This window comes from Mus caroli, unplaced genomic scaffold, assembly GCF_978045245.1.
Source record: "Mus caroli unplaced genomic scaffold, Mus_caroli_1 scaffold_5, whole genome shotgun sequence".
In the NCBI taxonomy this organism is placed as follows: Eukaryota; Metazoa; Chordata; class Mammalia; order Rodentia; family Muridae; genus Mus; species Mus caroli.
In genome coordinates this window covers 66791570-66809414 of record NW_028227260.1, presented here as the reverse complement: position 1 = coordinate 66809414, position 17845 = coordinate 66791570, and the positions used below count along the sequence as shown (strand labels likewise).

The window sequence follows — 17845 nt, the reverse complement described above, 5'->3', positions numbered from 1 at the left end:
TGTCTGGCTTTGACATGAGTGTCAGGGATCTGAACCCAGGTCTTCATGCTTGCATAGAAGATGCTTTACCAACTGTGCCACCTTCCTGGCTCCAACCCCTCCTTTTTTGAGACAGAGTTTTCACTGTGTTACATAGCTTGGCCTGGAAGTCACAATTCTACCTCAGCCTCTCAAGTGCTGGGGTTGGATGTGTGCCATCACCCCTGGCTTAATTTCAGCCATTTTTCCCTCTGCAGTTCATTAGCAGTTAAGAACATTCATGTTGAGTTACCCATCTCCAGAACATCTTTTATCTTAAAAAGTGAAGGTCTAGATCCTTGAAACAACTCTCCCTTTCCTCCCTCCTCCTCTGCTGCCCTGGTGACCACGGTTCTACTTTTCAGGCCTATAGATTTGACTGTTCTGGATGCTGAGTGGAATCACGGATTTGTCTTTCTTTGTGACTTGCTTATTTTTATTAATGCCCTCAAGGCTCAGTGGTGGGTTTCTCATCATTTCTAAACCCTTAATACTGAACATCAAAATCTCATGACCTTCTTTAAGCTGATTTAGGCTTCCAGTGTAAGTTAATCACTGCGCCGAAAGCAAGTGAGCATGTCAAAGCCACGGGTTATTTTCACATATGCTTCCTCCAACTCCACAGGCTCCATCCGACTCAAACAGGTCCCATCCCCCGCCCCCCACTGGGTGAGGATAATTGCTTTACCGTGCTCTCAGTATCTTGAGTTTTTTAATTATGTATTTATAACAAGGGGGGCTGGGGAATATAGCTCAGTGCCAGAGAGCTTACCTAGTGTCTGCAAGGTCCTGAGTTCCGTCCCCAGAGCTATTGTTTTAAATAAGTAAATAAACAAGAAAACACACTCAGATCACCTGTTGTAATGAAAAGCATACATGAGAACCGGGATCTGGACTGGTCTTCACCATGTGGGCATTGAATGGCCTGAGGGTAAATTATTAACCTTCAGATCTCCATGTTCCTCCTCGACAAATGGAGCCATCAAAAGCCTCTGTCCTGCTGTCCATCCAGAGTTGCTTTGAACATCAAGGGAAATAACGAAATTGTATGTGCTTTGTCCTAGCTATCATGGTCAAAGTCATTCCTTTTGGTTCTTATGCCTAGGGAGGTCAGTGGAACCGAGCGCTGAAGAGAAAAGTTTAATCAGTGATAAAACAGCCGAATGGATTGCAGAGGAGGAGGATGACGTGTTTGTGGCTTCCCGCACAACTGAAGATTTATTTACTGTGATACACAGGTCAGGATCATTTTCCTTCATTGTAATTGTAATTGCTTTCCCCTTCTCTACTTGAAGAAAAACTGCTGCCTCTGAGCAGCCATTAGAATTGCAAGTGAACATTAAGTCCAGGTACCTACATTTGTGAGCAGTCTGGGGCCTCACATCTCAAATTCACTGATGTCTTTGAGTGAAGGGGAGGAGGGGAGGACCAGGTGCTGAGAGAGGCCCCTCGTCTCCTAGCAACTGCTTGGCCTATTGTGTCTCCATCTGCTCCCTCACAGCTCTGTCTGCAGTCAGAGACATTTAACCCTTCACAGAATTTCTTGTACCACAGAATTCTATCTCAAGGTGACATGGAGCCCTGGGCTGAATATGAGAGCAGGGACGTAGGCAGAGGGGGATCAGGGGTGGGCACAGGGGCATGACACAGGGGTTCGTGAGCCCAGTTACTGGTGTGGAGCACCAGTTCAAACCAGTTCCCAAAGCCTCTGGCTGCCTTAATTCATTCACTGAGTGACTGGCCTTACCTCTTTGAAGTTTGTCCTTGATCTCAGAACTAATAAGGACTGAACCTGTAGCATAGGGCAAGATATTGCAGTTGTGAGCATTGAAAAGCATGTGGAGAACACAGGACCCTGAAAGGGACCTGGGAGCTAAGAGGTGAGGAATAGCCTATCAGCACAAGGCTGTCATGTGCATACTGTTTAGCACATCCCTCGCTGGCAATTTTTCAAAGCTTTGCTGGCTTTCTGCTCCCCACATTCTCTGAATTCGACTCCCTCAGACGAGTCTTTCTCTCCTTTAGGTCCAAAAGAAAGCTACTGGGCTGGAAAGAGACTGGGGAGGGCTTCACGGGAAGCAAACCCAGCTCCCATTCACCAGTGAAGAATACAGCTGAATCTCCCACCGGTGAGGCTGCTGCTGCCCCAGGGCCAAGTAGCAGTGCCTGCCTAGATGCTGGTAGAAATGATGATTTCAAGGCCTTGCTCCAGAAGAAGGGAAGTAAGGCAACTCCCAGGACCCGCCCCTCAGCGGCCGAGCTGCTGAAGACGACAAACCCTCTGGCTCGAAGGATTATTGCACAGTTCTCAAAAGACTACGAACCCACTGACAACCCCAGTACCTAAGCCTTGCTTCTAACTTCCTAGGCCTGAGTAGAGAAGGAGAAAGAGAGAGGGCTTTAGAAAGGAACCAACCACGGGAATGACAAAAGAATCGATGTCTTTGATGTTAACTCACACTCTGAACAGCAGAGAGGACAACACAACAATGGAGCTCACCTGGCACTCGGATAGGCTTCAGACCTTCCACATTTCCATTCTTCCATCCTTGCCATGACTAAACATCGGAGTCCTACTTCTCGTCTCTAGCCCTGTGCACTAAGAGAGCCTCAGATTGGAGAGCCACCTTTTTAATGTCCTATCGTCTTTGTCCATTGGCTCCTGTCACTGAGGGACACAGTATGGAGAACAGATTGGGACCTTCTAAATCAGGCCTGGGGACAGAGGGTACCAGTTCCCACTGTTGATTATCTACTTTCTTGAAGAGGCCTTGATGGCCCTTTGTGAAGACACAGAGAGACACCAAGGCCTCCTCAACCACAGTGTGACTTTCCTCCAGAGAGAGTTCTGTAGGCGTGCACTAATTACGGCATGGAGTTGATTGGATGGCTTTTGTGGTGCAAAATATGAATGTGACTCTTCCAAAACTTCATGCCTTTTTCAGTTTGATTGTCTATGCGGAGATCAGGGTGATGAGTTTTAATAAACTTCTAGGATCCCCCCTCCCCCATTAGCTAATGAACCAAGCTCAGCCAAGGCAACTCGCATGCACGCCTTGAGGTCTCTCGAGTGTCTGTCAACATGGGTAGCCAGGATCTGTGCCCAGCTCATGCTGTATACTCCAAGAACGCTCATTTCACTTGCATGTAACATTCATTTTACAGGAAGTACATAGGTAAAGGACCGGCATCATGGAAGGCTCCAGGAGTGGAAAGTAAGTGTATCTTGTCCCTATACCATTCGATTCAGATTGTGCTATTTTGTGGTTGCTTGGATTTTGTTTAAAGGAAGTCTGACTCTTTCGAAAGTCCAGAACCTGTATACTGAAAAAAAGATCCACTCAAAATCAAAAAGGCAGCCATGCAATGGCCCAGGATACAAGGGCTACTTTTTGCCATCTAGGTACTGCTATTTGGCCAACTTTCAGTTAGCTGTGGTGGAAGACAGCAGATGTGGAAAGACTTCCAGAACAACCACAATGACCCCTTCTTTTCCAAAGTCATCAGGCAATGGCCATTCTTGTCAACTCAATTTTGTAAGCAAAGCAAGAGCTCCTGATTTCCATATACCTGCTTTCTGGGGGGCTAGGGATAAGATGGGAAAACACTGAGCAGAGAAACCGTGCTTGCCTGTGTTGGAAAGCTCACAGTCTTCTGGTCCCAAGGGGGCCAAAAGGAAATGAACTTCTAGCGTGCTTTGCAAAAACAAACAACAAAAAACGGTTCCCTGCACCCTTCCTCCTATGCCCCTGCCCACTGTGCTTCTGCCCTTCCAGATTCCTTGCTCACTCTCCTGGAGGATGCAGCAAGAGGCCAGATACAAACAGATCTCCATTTTGACAATCCTTATCAATGAGAAGCAAGCTCTTAGCTCAACTGTCCACACTCCAGCAAGGCAACGTGGCTGGAACTGAAATAAAACTCCACTGAGTGCTAAGAAGACTCGGGCCCCTGGCATGGAAGCCTTAGGCTGAAATCCTTGGTTGGGTTGGTCTAATTCTGAATTCTAGACAAATGAAAATAGGTCAAGCTCACCAACTGTCTTCTAGCACTTCTCTCAGACTTAAGGGGAAAATGGTCTCTTAAATAATAAGACAGTTCTGAGAAACTATAGTTGTTTTGGAAGTGTTTAAAACATTTGACATGAAGATCTTAACCAAGTTTCCTAAGTTTTGACTGAATTGAAACAAGAGTCAGGCAGGAATGTGCGATGCAGTTTTGATCCCAGCACCTGGAAGATGGAGCCAGGCAGATCTCTGTGAGGTTGAGGCCAGCCTGATCTACATAGCTAGCTCCAGGCTGCCGAGGCTACATAGTGAGATCTGGACTTCAGTCTTGGCCTTAGTTTATATAGAAGTATCCCAGCTGACCTGAACTCAGAACTCCAAAAGACAGAGGCATTTGCCTCTGTAGGTAAATGAAGGAGCGGATGCCCATGCTTGTGTCTAAGAGAAGCAAAAGGCTCCCTGGCTCTGCCCTTCAGAAGCATCATGAGTGGTTGAACGTGTGAGCATATGGGACTCTGTATAGGGCTTGCTACTTTTGCTGATTTTTTTTTCTTTGCAAGTGTCTTGTTTGTTCCTTCTCATGGGTTTTGCCTCTCCCCTCACCTTGCTACCTCTGGAGGTGTGTCCCCCCCCCAAAAGATTGTAAAACTGAACGCTTAGACCGCTTGAGGTGGTCTCAGTTGCCTGAACCCTTGTTTCCCTCTGCAAAACTCTGTGGGCCCGGGATGTTTAGAACATTTCTGCATCACTATGACCCTCAGAAACCCATTAGCACAAAAAGATTTGGGGCAGAGACTTCACAGTCAGAGAAAAGACTTAGGCCTGGGAATGTCCATTCAGTGTTTGCAGGAGTGGACCTAGTCCTAAAGAAAGCAGACTATTGGAGAAAAGATCTACCACTCATTGATCAGCTCACCACCAAGCATCTTTCTAATACTTAACCTTCTCTTATCCAACTCTCTTCCCTGGGTACAATGTATGCTGCCTGTGAGGCTGGGGGAGAGTTGTGGAGAAACTCCTTTCAGGGAGGTTCTCTGGGAAGTTGCTTCCAGAGTGACCTCTATAGGTAGCATAGTCAGTAAGTTGGAGGGAACTCAAATTGGCCCCACATAGTCAGCCTCTGCTTCAAGCTATTTGTATCCCCCTGTTTCCCTCCAGCTCCAATCTTTAGTGGTAGGTGGCTCTGTTAGAGTGAATATAGACAAGGGTTGGCAAGACGACCCCCCCACCCCCACCCCAAGATGCAATTAATGCTTTGTACTTGGTGGGTATTGATTTGTGGTTCAAATGTGAGTGGTGGAGAGCAGGCTAGTCTTAGTACAAAGGCTGACTTTCCTTGTGGCTCCTCCCCTTTGCCTGTACTCCTGGCCTGCATGGGCCTCCAACTTGTCCTCCAGTCCTAACACCCGTGAACTGCACTGGTAGCAACAGCTCAGCCACAAAGGAGTCAAGGCCATGGGCAGCCAATCCATTCCTGTTAGCTTCATGACCCCAAGGTTAAGGTTCTGCCAACAAGCATTCTGCCTGACATCTACTTTATCTAGACAACCCAGATCCAGTTGTCTCCGTAACTTGTCACTCTGAGCAGATCTACCCATGCACCTGTCCACCCCTCCTCCTCACCTTTGAACCAGTCAGGAAAAAAAAAAAAAAAAAAGACTAGTTATCTATCAATCACTCAGTGCTCTGTTGCTCACTGCTCCGCCCTCTATGTTAGCCAAGTCTGTGGCACAATGGTGAGCTTTTCCTTTGCTATGATTTGCCAGGGCCAGGACTAGGGTGAGGCGATTGGGGAGACGCCCACTCTCAAGGCCCCCGCCAGTGCCTTACCCTTGCCTTGGCCCTGCGATTTGCACTCTGTAAAGTTGTATCGGTTACTCTTCCTGAGTGTAGTTGTGATTTTGGGGGCAGGTTCTGCACCAAATGTTTCTTTGCTGTCTCTCCATTTGTTGCCAGAAGCCTTTGTATGCCTAAGCATTAGAGAATCTTAAGTATTATCACAAGCATGTCTAAATGGCCTGCTCCAGCTGGCAAATGAGCACCCCGGTCAGGAGGAACACTGTGGCCAGAGCCCTTCAACAGTCAGTTGGGGGTCTGCCCCTGTGACCTTCTGTCTGTTCTTTCTGCTTCATTCTCCCTTGTAGTCCTTGCGGCCCAGCACCGATTCTCCTCAGTGCCTCCTACTTTGTTCTCCTCCTAAGAAGAAAACATGCTCTCAGGAAAGGGATGAATTCATTTGCTTTGAGACCGGGAGGCTTAATGCTACCTTTTCTGAGGGCTGCTTGCATTTGAACAGGGGAACAGCCTTAAGCCAAAGGAATGAAGTTCTTGCAGAATGTTAGGCATCAACTACTTGTACAAGTTCTTTTTCACCATGGAAAGACCACACTCCCTGATGGCTGATTCCAGAGCAGAGAAAACACTGTTTTCTCCTGGAATCATTGTAGTTAGTAGCTGATGGTCAATTATCTAGCTAATAACCCTGTGCTGTTTTCCTACAAAGGACTCTGAGATAAAGCTACTTAAAAGCCTCTGAGAAGGCCTGTATCAATCATTCATATTGTACATTAACATGTTTGTGGAAATGGGATTAATATTACTTGCCGTTTAGGTAAAAGACACAAAAGATTTAAGGAGTTTGTGAAGTGTGTCCTGTTTGTGCAAGGTGACTCTGTCGAGTCCGTTTCTTACTGATGTCAGTCGTCCAATATCAGTGGTGGTTATTGAATTGGTTGGAGGTACAGTTCCTAAGCACAGGCCTCCACTCCCCTCTTGCCATTTTGTCTCTGTTTTGTGCTTTGACTCCGCCTTGGTGTGAGAATGAGACCTTATCTAAACCAGAGCCCCCAGTCCCTTCAATGCCTTTGCATGTATTTCAGCTATAAGTGACGAAGATAGTAAGAATTTAAAAGGACAAGAGAGTAGGAAAGAGGTACAAAATAGTGCCTTTGTCAAAAGTCAGAAAAACAGTACGATGATTTTTAAATTACCCAAAAGAAGCCAAGTCAAATTATTTTAAACTACTTTGAGATCAACTTATGGAGGACTATGGTGGTGAGTGGTTTTTAGACACATGATGGAGGCACTTTAATAAGTTTAGCAAGAAGAAATTTGCCTAGTAAGGATTCTGTGAAAGAAGTATATACTTTTGTTCAGTAAAGGCCCAAATCTAGGCCACTGGTTCTCAAAGTGTGATCTTGGAACCATCAAGAGCAACATATGAGAGAGAAGAAGGGGGAGGAGAGGGAAAGAGGGAGGGGAGAGGGAGAGAGAGAGAGAGAGATTACTCCTTCAAGCCCCCCAAACTGCCAGCGCCACACCTCTCCAACAAGCTACCAGTCTTTCCTACTGTTACAGTTACCAGTCTCTGGCAAAGAGGCATGTGTACCATCTTGGTCAGCTACACGTTTGTTCAATGTTAAGAAATTGCCAGATTGAATCGGGCCCATCTGTCTTGGATTGGTTTTTAAAATAATAACAACAACAACAACAACAAAAGGGGACAGTGGTGGTTGCAGTGGTTCCAGCCCTTAAGTCAATGTCCTCACCTTGGTGACTGTTCTCCAGGAGGGCTCCAGCAGATTTGATTTTTATTGAGGTTCTGCTTAATGTAAAAAGTGTGGCATTTGATAGTATTGACCTTCCCCCTACAGGGAATCCAATGAACACCAGAACCAGGGCAGCCAGTTAACCCCCCCCCCTTCAGCCTCTTCGTACTGCTAAGCTTTATAGAATTATTCCGTATGTGGTCTTGAGATTTTCTATGTCCAATTTTATAAGATGTTCTGCATGCAAACACAACATTGTAGTCACCGTACCAGTCACCTCAAAGCCATTCCTCCTCCATATGTGTGCTGGTGAAGAAATACCAACATGTATGTTCTAATGTTTTCTGATCAGCTGTAAATTACATTTTCATTAATTTTTAAATGAGATATATTTACTCTGGCTAGCAGTTAAAATTTTATTCTTTTTATTATCTTTCATTGCTACTTTTTTCTACTGACTCCAAGGCTTACTTTGGGGGTGGGTGGGATTTCTTATTTCTAGATTGATATAATTCTCTTATTTCTATATTTATCTATAATCACAGAGTGTAAGAGGTGAAAGGGACCAACCTCCCTCTTTTCATAGAGGAAATTAAGGCCCAGAAGGGTCAAGTGGCTCACTGAAGGTCACACAATGAGTCTGAGGCAGGGCCCAGCATCAATTCTAGGTCCCTGGTCTCTGGGATGAATGTCTTGTCATTTAAAGCACTATATTTATGAAGGACCCATGACTGGCTTCTACTTGTCTGACTCATTAATTTCCCGGGTATTTCAGTGAAAAAAAATTCTATATGCTTTAAGGGAACACGCGCAAGCGTTCTTTAGTTTATGAATCCAAAGAAAATCTGGTTTTTAGTTTAGAAATGCATCTCCCTCCATGTTTGCTATCTGTGCCCTACTTCATACAGGGGATGTTTTTCCTAAGAGCTATGTAGAAAAATGGATTTATATAGAATAAATTTCATTTTTAGGAGGAAAGCTTCCCTATGTAAGGGAATCTTCTAGGGGATTCTTTTGGAAAAACAAAACAAAACTTTTCTTGTCATTTGTTCTTTAAGGTCTTTAAGTCCTTATTAGTGTGAGTTTTTGTACTTGCTGTTTAGTTAAAGTAGGGCAAAGCAGTGTTAGCTTTCCCAGAATTTACTAGAACCTTACCTTCCTCATCTTTTTGTGAAATCTTCAGACTGTGGCATGCTTATGAACTACTCAATTATGTTCTAGAAACTTCACCTCACTTGATATTTTACCAATCCCTGGGCTCAAAATTCCTCCTTGATCTGATCAGGTAATACCAGAGCTCCCGAATCAGTACTCATCTCTACATGTGGTCTCTTTTCCAGAACATTCTTTGCCAGTATTCCTTAGTGTGCTCTTCCTTTAGCCATCTCAGGCCTCCTTCCATAAATCACACATACCTCACTGTCCTATGGACCAACAGGCACTATACCTTGAGGGTTATGCTATGATGCTGAGGAATATTTCCTGTTACTTCCATGTTCTCATTCCCCTTGGATCTTCTCTGGCTTCCAGGCTCAATGAACTTCTCTCACCAGAGACTGATGGTTTGTTGGGGTTTTTATTTTGGTTTTTTGGGGGTTTTTTGTTGTTGTTGTTGTTTTTGCTGTTATTTGTTTTTTCCATTGTTTCAGGAAATCAATAAACTTTTTTTCTACAAAGGGCCTGGGAGTAACTATTTTAGGTTTTCGTGGGTCACATATGGTTTCTGGAACAGATTCTTTTTTTGTGTCTGTAGTTGTTTGTTCCTTCACTTGTTTTTACAACCTTAGGAACATAAGAAAACCATTCTCAACTCACAGACCATGAAAGGCTGACCCCCCCTGGCATGATGCCTCAGCATGAACAGGTACCTGCCACCAAGCCTGATGAACTGATCTAAGTTTGAGTAGAACCCACAGGTAGAAGAAGAGAGTCAACTACTGCAAACTATCCTCTGACCTCTGCACACGTGCAGACACACAGGCTCACACATACAAATAGATAAATGTAATAATTTACAAAGGTTTTCTTTAAGTGAGTCTTGTACTAAAGACTGTCACTAACTGCCATCCGACCATTCTGTCCACATCGGGGCAAGTACAGGTCTACACATGACAGTCTTTCTCTGTGTCCCCCTATCATTCATATATATATATATATATATAATCACCTTATTTCCTTAAATGGATCTGTTCCATTCATTGTGTCTCTGTTTGCCCAAGATTGGGGTAAACTGGCAGGAAAGTTTACTTAGAACTTTTGTCCTGTCCTTGCTCTTCCTGTCTTGGGCCACCTGTCATATCCCACACTACTATCGCCAGTTTAGGGTGCTGTTATTCAAAAGCACATGCTATAAGATTCCACTTCATTTTACAATTTCCTGGAAAAATCACCAACTTACTGGTTCCATAGGCTGATTTTCAAACCCAGAATACACACATATCTCTGTCCTAACGCAAATGATGCCTACCACTGGACAGCATGGAACCCCAGCAAAGAAAAAAAACAGGGTGCAGGAAATATTTGTGCCAATGTCCCCTGCCTCCTGAGTCCCCATGGCCTAGAGTGTGTCACTACACTCCTCCAACCAACCCAACACACCACTTCTTGTTTTCTTAACTCCTCCCTCTATCCTGCTCCCATCCTACCCCTCCCACTTTCAGGAACTGGAGTTCAGATTCACAGTTCTCACACTGTGTGCACCCGTGGCTGCAAACGTTGGAAAGCTGTGTGTGTTTTCTGCAGCTGGCTGTGAATTGGACCTGAGTGTGTGCATAACATACAATGCTCTCATTGGTCCTCTGCTTCAGGACTAGATCTCAGGAAAGTGGTTAAGGAAGGGAATGGCAGAGAGAAGGGTCCTAATGCATCACTTACTTTCTTTCTTTCTTTCTTTCTTCTTTCTTTCTTTCTTTCTTTCTTTCTTCTTTCCTTCCTTCCTTTCTTCCTTTCTTCCTTCCTTTCTTTCTTTCTTTCCTTCCTTTCTTTCTTTCTTTCTTTCTTTCTTTCTTTCTTTCTTTCTTTCTTTCTTTGGAGAGCTTCTTTGCATTAGCTTGTGCTAGCTGACTCCTCTCCTATGGAGCCATTTAAAGGAACTCCTCTGTGTCATTCCTGGACAGGACAGCATCCCTGCCCAGTCAGGATTTGTATTGCATGTGGACTCAGTTACTGGGACATAGATGTGGCTTTTCAAACTCAACAAACTCACTCCTTAGGCCCTTTAGCTTAATTTCTGTCTTTTGAGCCCAGGGATCCATCTCTTTCCCGAAATCTAAATTTTCAAACATCAGAATCAAATAAGTTTCAAAGTAACTTTCAAGCACCCATGACATGATTCATTTCTGCCTTCTGTTTAGGATTTCCAGAAGTAGGAAGGGAAGGAAAAGTGGGTTGTGCCTTGGACCCAAGAGGAGCTCAAAAGCAGAGTGAGGACTAAGAACTGGTCAGTCCTGCTGTGCAGCCCTGGTACAGTTGTGTTGGGTCAGTGCTGCACTCGGTGCTCCTGGGCCCACTATGCCCTGAAGACAAATGCCAGATGGGAATGTACAGACTGATGACCTGCACTGAAAGGCAAGGGTAACGTCCACCCCAGGGGTGGGACTGTATCCTGGATTCCCGGTCCAGTAGCAGTAAGTAGGAGAGATCACAAACCCAGTCTTTGGAGGATTCCAACACAAACTAGAAGAGAGCCCTCTGTGGGCTGATATTACAAAGCGGTTTCTTGTCTTTCTTTCCTTTTTTGTTTTGTTTTGTTTTGTTTCGTTTCGTTTTGTTTCGTTTTAAGATTCCTTACTGGCTTGCTACCAGCAATTGAACTGTATTATTCTTTATAGAGCTAGAGCTGTTTGTTGTCTTCTTAAAAATAAACCTTTTTCTGTTAAAAACCACTTTCTGCTTCCCTCCCTTGCTTTCACGGTACCGATACCTTAATTCTGGAACAGGCCTGGTTCAGGCATTGGGTATACTAGCCACACAAGTGATACTGAACAACCTGCTTTCCCCAGTCTCTTCATGCTAACCATAGAGACAAACTTTGTGAAACAGAATGTATGCGTGAGACAGGTAAGGAGGCAGGATGTTGTCAGATGTCAAGGGGTCACCTAGTGGACATCTGGCACAAGTAGGGAATCAACAGAAGCAGCCCTCCCATGCTGGAAAAGCAAAGCAGGCAGTGGTTATCATTATGAGCACATAACCAAGGACTTGTTTGTTTGCTTGCTTCAAATCAATCCCAGGGCTTTATGCATACTACAAGTACTCCAGGCCTAAATAGAGAGTTTTAAGGTTTACTAAAATCATAAGCTAGAAAGTTTGTTCAGGTCTTCCCTCGGTTTCATAAGGGGCTCACATACATTGCATTTGGCACTCGCTAACTCTGAGAAGCCCGAACAAATATGTGACCCACAATGTCTTCCAGAAACATGCCCCAGTGAACATGCCTTGGAACCCAAGGCATAGGGTAGCTGGGCAGGCAACTCATGTGTCGAGATATCCATCTGAAAGGTTCAAGTTCAGCTGCTCACAGAGCTGAGACCTGTAGATGTCTATAGCACTAGGGACTGGGCAGCACTGCCTCCCTGCTTTGTTCTCTAGCTTGCAAAGGGGACTACAGTGACCAACCGATCAAGAGCAAAACAGCCAGACCACATCTGACCCAAGTCACTTCTAGCCCTCAAAGAATATGCTCCCACCATTCAGCTGTGTGGGAACATCTATATATGAGTCATCTCCCATGTAAATGAGCTTCAAAGGCAGGCATGGTACATGCCACAGGCCTGAAGTTCCATCACTTAGGAGGCTGAGGCAGGAGGGTCTCAGGTTCAACACCAGCTTGTACAGAGATACCTTGTCTCCAAACAACAAATAATAAAAAGAAGAATTTTTATTCTCTGATTTTTCTTCTTCTTTTTTTCTTTCTTTTATTTTTGTCTTTATTTTATCTTTCCTTTCTTTTTATTTCTTTGTTTCTCTCTCTCTTTCTTTATCTCTTTCTGTCTTTCTTTCTTTCTTTCTTTCTTTTTGAGTTATGCTCTCACTATGTAGTCATGGCTCCCTTGGAAAAAATAGTGTAGACCAGGCTGGCCTCAGGATCCAACTACTTACCCTAAAGTACTGGGATTAATTTGTTCTTTGGCTTTTAAGGCTGAGGCCCTTTCAGCTCCATGGCCTGACTTTCTAGAGTCTAGGGGATAACTCATATTTCCCGATGTCACCAATTTCCTCTTCCAAAAAGACACAGCAGAACTACAAAGCCAACATGACAAGGGAGAGGGTAGGGCTACAGTCAGCACAGCAGCTGTTCAAATTGAGTCTAGAAGGGCCAGCAAGATGGGCATAGTAAAAGGGCCTACCCTTCTATAGGTAAATGGGCTGCCACCAAGTTTCCCAGAGGTGAATTTGATCCCTGGGATCCACATGATGAAAAGAAAGAACATACTCTTGTAAGCTGTCCTCTGATCTCCATGTGTGCCTGTAGCTTGTGCACCCCAACAAATCGATGGACACCTATGTGGCTTAGGTTCTGGAACTTGACAAAGGGTGTCAAGTGAATGATCAAAGGCCAAACACATCAGAACAAGTACAGTAAGGCTGGGACCAGGTGGGATTCTGCTATTACCTCAAGCCAGAGCTTCTGGGTGTTTATTATGTACAGCACAGGAGGATGGGTTGTTGGCTTGTCTTCGTAGGAGGTCTCTGCAGACCAGCAGTCTCAGGCTTTGAATGAACATCCCTAAGGAGAGAGCTGTAGTTGTCGTCTTTGCACACAGTCATCAGTTATCCACAAACACTCAGACTCAGAGTCCTAAGGAAAGCTTTTCCATCCCAATGAACCTCCCAGGAAAGGCTTTGTCACTGTCGTAGGGCTGAGGCCTTGGAGGCATAGCTGTCTGTGCCCATGTCAACAATACACGTTGTTGACGCGAGTTCTTGCCTAGCATGTGTTAAACTCTGGGATTGATCCTCAGAAACAAAAAAACAAACAAGAAACCCTGATTTTTGTGGACTTCATTCATTCAGGACTTTTTCTGTTCCCTACACATGCACTAAATCAAATCAGCATCTGCATTTCACTCTGGTAGGCTCAGAACCCCCTGTGGCCACTACACCAGGAGTTAGTTGTACTTTTAGGGATTCACCTTCTTATTAGGGATTCACCTTCATTGACCAGTCTCACCAAAGGCAAGTCCTGGTACAGTAATTATGAAAGAGACCCCAAGACTGAGTGGACGCACAAACATTGTCAGAAGTACAAGGTTCTTTGCCATGTTTCAGGAATTTACATAAGACAGAATATATCCAAATTACCTCGTTCCCAGCACTTGTGGAAGTACTAAATTCAGCCTGCTACCCAATTTCCTGAAGGCATTTGCATGACCCTTGCATGAAGGGTGGATTTTCTGGTAGGCAGTCTCTGAGATGGAGTTTAATTAACACACACACACAAACACACACACACACACACACACACACACACACACACACGTTTCCAGGGACTGCCCCAGGGCTCCGCAACTCTGTATGGGAGAAAAGGGGGAAGATAATTAGGTAAGAGTAGATGAGATAAGGCACAGCAAAGGGTCAGCCCACTCTGCGGCTTAATGATGGGCTCTGAAGCCTTATACTCTAGCTTCGGCAGGACACCAGCCCTAAAACACCCCACAAAGGACACACCCTTTGGTTTCTCTCTAGCTCGGAAAGAGCCAATAGTTGAAGAAATCCTTTTGCTACAGCACTCCCAGCAATGGGACATCAAGTCCTCCTGTGAGGACACCTTGTTTACGTTATGCTCTACTGCTGTGAAGAGACACCATGACCAAGGCAACTTATAAAACAAAGCATTTAATGGGGGCCTGTAGTTTCAGAGGGGGAGTCCATATGTAACCATCATGGTGGGAGCATGGCAGCAGGAAGCAGGCAGGCAGGCAGGCATAACTTGCAGGCAGGCTTAGATCTTGTTCATAAGCAGGAGGCAGAGAGAGAGAGAGAGAGAGAGAGAGAGAGAAGTTTACCCCCAGTGACACACCTTCTCCAACAAGGTCACACCTAGTCCTTCCCAAAGAATCCACCAACTGGGAACCAAACATTCAAATATATTAACCTATGGGACCATTCTCATTCCAACCACTGAAGGGGGGGCGGGACCCAGGTGACAAATTATACATTCATCACATGGATCATACTCTCCAGAATACTACATGTTACACAATGACACATTCTTATTTTCTGATTCCCCTTTTCATAGATCTTACCCAGATGACACTCCAGATCAATTAAAGTTCATTTGATTGTGTTTGTAGCTTTTTAAAGTTGTAGTTACCTTCTTGGGACACATGCCAGCAACTTTCATTCGACTTGCTATTTCTCATGTCCCACTAATATCTGTTAGGAAAACCTTGCGGAGGGAATGGCATGTAACAGAAGCAAATGAGTCATCTCTCCATCCATTATAGAGTACCATTAATAAAATGATGCTATTATCTACAAAGCCCCTATGATGGTCTAGGTTCCATTTGCTCCTCCATTGCTATCTTTTATCTTTATTCAGCACCTATGTGGTGAACTCCTACTATATACCAGACACAGCAGGAGGTGCCGAGGGCAGTCCTGGCCAATGCTGACCCCATGCCCACTCTCATGGAGTAGCTATCAGCTAAGCCATCCCCGGAGCCAGAACCAACAAGCCCATATTCTGTTATTGCAGAGTCATCACTGTCACTCTGTGTTCCTGTGGTCACCTCCTTTCTCAACATTTACTCGACATTTTTCTAAGCAAGCACCTCACTACCCCTACTCCCCATCTTTCCATCAGCACCCACAGGAGCCTCAGTTATGGGGGCTGACAACTAACTCCAAAGGCCCAAACAGAAAGCCTCCCTCAATACCTTTCATAACCACTTAGCTGGCATGGCAGGCTCCTGAGAAACCTGAGAAACTTCTGTTTGCCTGTTCTCAGAGTATCCTGCCCTTCTATAATCGTCTGTATGTGGGAGTGGAGCAGACCCCTCTCCATCCCCACTGCATCTTCCAGCTGTTGAATGCTGCCAGGGATTCACATCCTAAGGACCCAGCAGTTCTACTCTCACATGTACATCCTGAGAGATGTGTATGTAGTTCCCAAAGGCAAAGAAAGGTGGTCTGTAACATCATTGTATGCAACAACCCAAACTGTCCAATGTCCATCAAAAACACAATGGAGCTGAACACCATGACGCATTCCTGTAACCCCAGAACTTGAAAGGTTGAGGGGTCAGGGATGGAATTTGAGGCCAGCCTAGACCTCAGAGAAATCCTATTTTGGTTTTTTGTTTGTTTGTTTGTTTATAAAGTAGATGGGTAAGCTGGATACAGTGGGGTGCTCCTGTAGTCTCAGCAACCCTGAAGGCTGGGAGGGTTCCTGAAGCTAAGGAGTCCAAAGCCATTCTGGACCATATAATAAGGCTCCATCTCAAAACAAAAGAACAAGAAAACAAACAAACAAAAAAAGAACAAAAAATAAAGTGGAAAAATATGGACTACAATTAAAGCCACACACAGCACATATAAGCCATGCAAATACAAAGCTGGGCAGGCTGAGGGGTCGCTCAGTTCAGTGGAGTGCTTGCATATCATGCGTGAAGCTCTGGATTCAGGTCCCAGCACTGCATAAAATCGGACAAGGTGATATGTGCCTACAATCCTAGCACTCAAGAGATGGAAGCAGGAGGATCAGAAATTCAGGTCATCCTCACTGTGTAAGGAATTTTAGGCCATTCTAGGATAGGTAAGACTGTCTCAAACAAGAGCAAATTTGTGAGTGTGTGAGTGTGTGTGTGTGTGTGTGTGTGTGTGTGTGTGTGTGTGTAAAAAGCAGAACACAAAAGAATACACATGCTATGATTCCACTTAGATACAGTCCAAAACCAGCAAAGCTAAAAGAATCGTGTGCATAAAGATGCAACTATAAAGAAAAAAAGTAAACTGTTATGAAAAGTTAAGAGTGTCAGGAGCGGTATCCCATGCCTATAATCTCACCATTTTGGGGACAGAAACAGGAAGGTAACAAGCTCAAATTAGCCTGGGATACCTTGCTTTTAAAAAGTTAAGAAAGTGGCTGCTTCTAAGGGATAAGATATAATTAATAAAGAAAGACAGATGGGCCAGCAATGATGGCACATTCCTTTAATTCCAGCACTCAGAAGGCAGAGGCAGGTGGATCTCTTGAGTTCAAAGCCAGCCTGGTCTACAGAGAGAGTTTAAGGACAGCCAAAGCTACACAGAGAAACAAAAAACAAAAAACAAAATAAAACAACACATGTGAAAGGGATGTAGCTCAGCTGGTAGAGCATTTGCCTAACATGCACAAAAGCCCTAAATTCAATCTCCAGGACCACATAAACCAGGGATGGTGGTGAAGAATCTTGGTGCTCAGGAAGTGGAAACAAAAATCAGAAGTTCAATATCATCTTTTGCTCTATAGCAAGTTCATAGTAAGGTCACCCTGGGTTACATGAGACTCTATATCAAAAAAGGTATATATATGAAACATGCTACCCCATTTATATGCACAATTTTCATGTTTGTTAAAAATAAAATTTAAAACCAGGTATGATGGTGCAAACCTGTAATTCTGACACTAGGGAATTGGATGCAGGAGTATTACAATAAGTCTTTTAGTATGTCTTATAGTAAATCTCTTGCTATGACAAACACCATGAACAAGGCTGTTATAGAAGAGAGAATTCCCTTGGGCTTACAGTACCAGAGGGATAAGTCCATCATGATGGAGAAACATGGCAGCAAGAGGCAGGCTTGACAGTTGAGAGCTCGAACCCTCAAAAGCAAGCATGAAGCAGAGAGTGTAAGCTGGAAATAGGGCAAGGCTATATAATCTCAGACTCCATCCCAAATGAAGTACTTCCTCCACCAAGGATGTACCAGCCTAAACCTCCCCATGTAAGTGCCAGAAACTGGGACCCAAGGGCTCAGATACCTGAGCCTATAGGCAACATTTCTCATTCAAACCAGCACAGCAAGTTTGAGGTCAACATAATGAGACAAAGCCATAAAATGTATATATAAGAAAACAAAAAAAGAGCCGGGCAGTGGTGGCACACACCTTTAATCCCAGCACTTGGGAGGCGGAGGCAGAGGCAGGTGGATTTCTGAGTTCAAGGCCAGCCTGGTCTACAGAGTGAGTTCCAGGACAGCCAGGGCTATACAAAGAAAACCTCTCTCAAAAAAACAAAAACAAAAAAGTAATTTAAAAAATGAGTCAAGGGCTGATAAGATGGCTCA

The 17845-nt window shown here is 44.5% G+C and overlaps 1 protein-coding gene across 4 annotated transcripts in view; it reads left to right on the top strand.

Moving 5' to 3' along the window:
* Positions 1–11447, top strand: part of Nhsl2 (NHS like 2) — a 243962-nt gene extending 232515 nt beyond the window's left edge. For all 4 annotated transcript variants that reach the window (XM_085838085.1, XM_029473275.2, XM_029473277.2 and 1 more), the window contains 2 exons: positions 1124–1256; positions 2044–11447. In XM_085838085.1, coding sequence (XP_085694211.1) covers positions 1124–1256; positions 2044–2365 — 455 coding nt within the window. In that variant the 3' untranslated portion in view covers positions 2366–11447. The remainder of the gene's footprint in view (positions 1–1123; positions 1257–2043) is intronic.
* The last annotated feature ends 6398 nt before the right edge of the window (positions 11448–17845 follow it).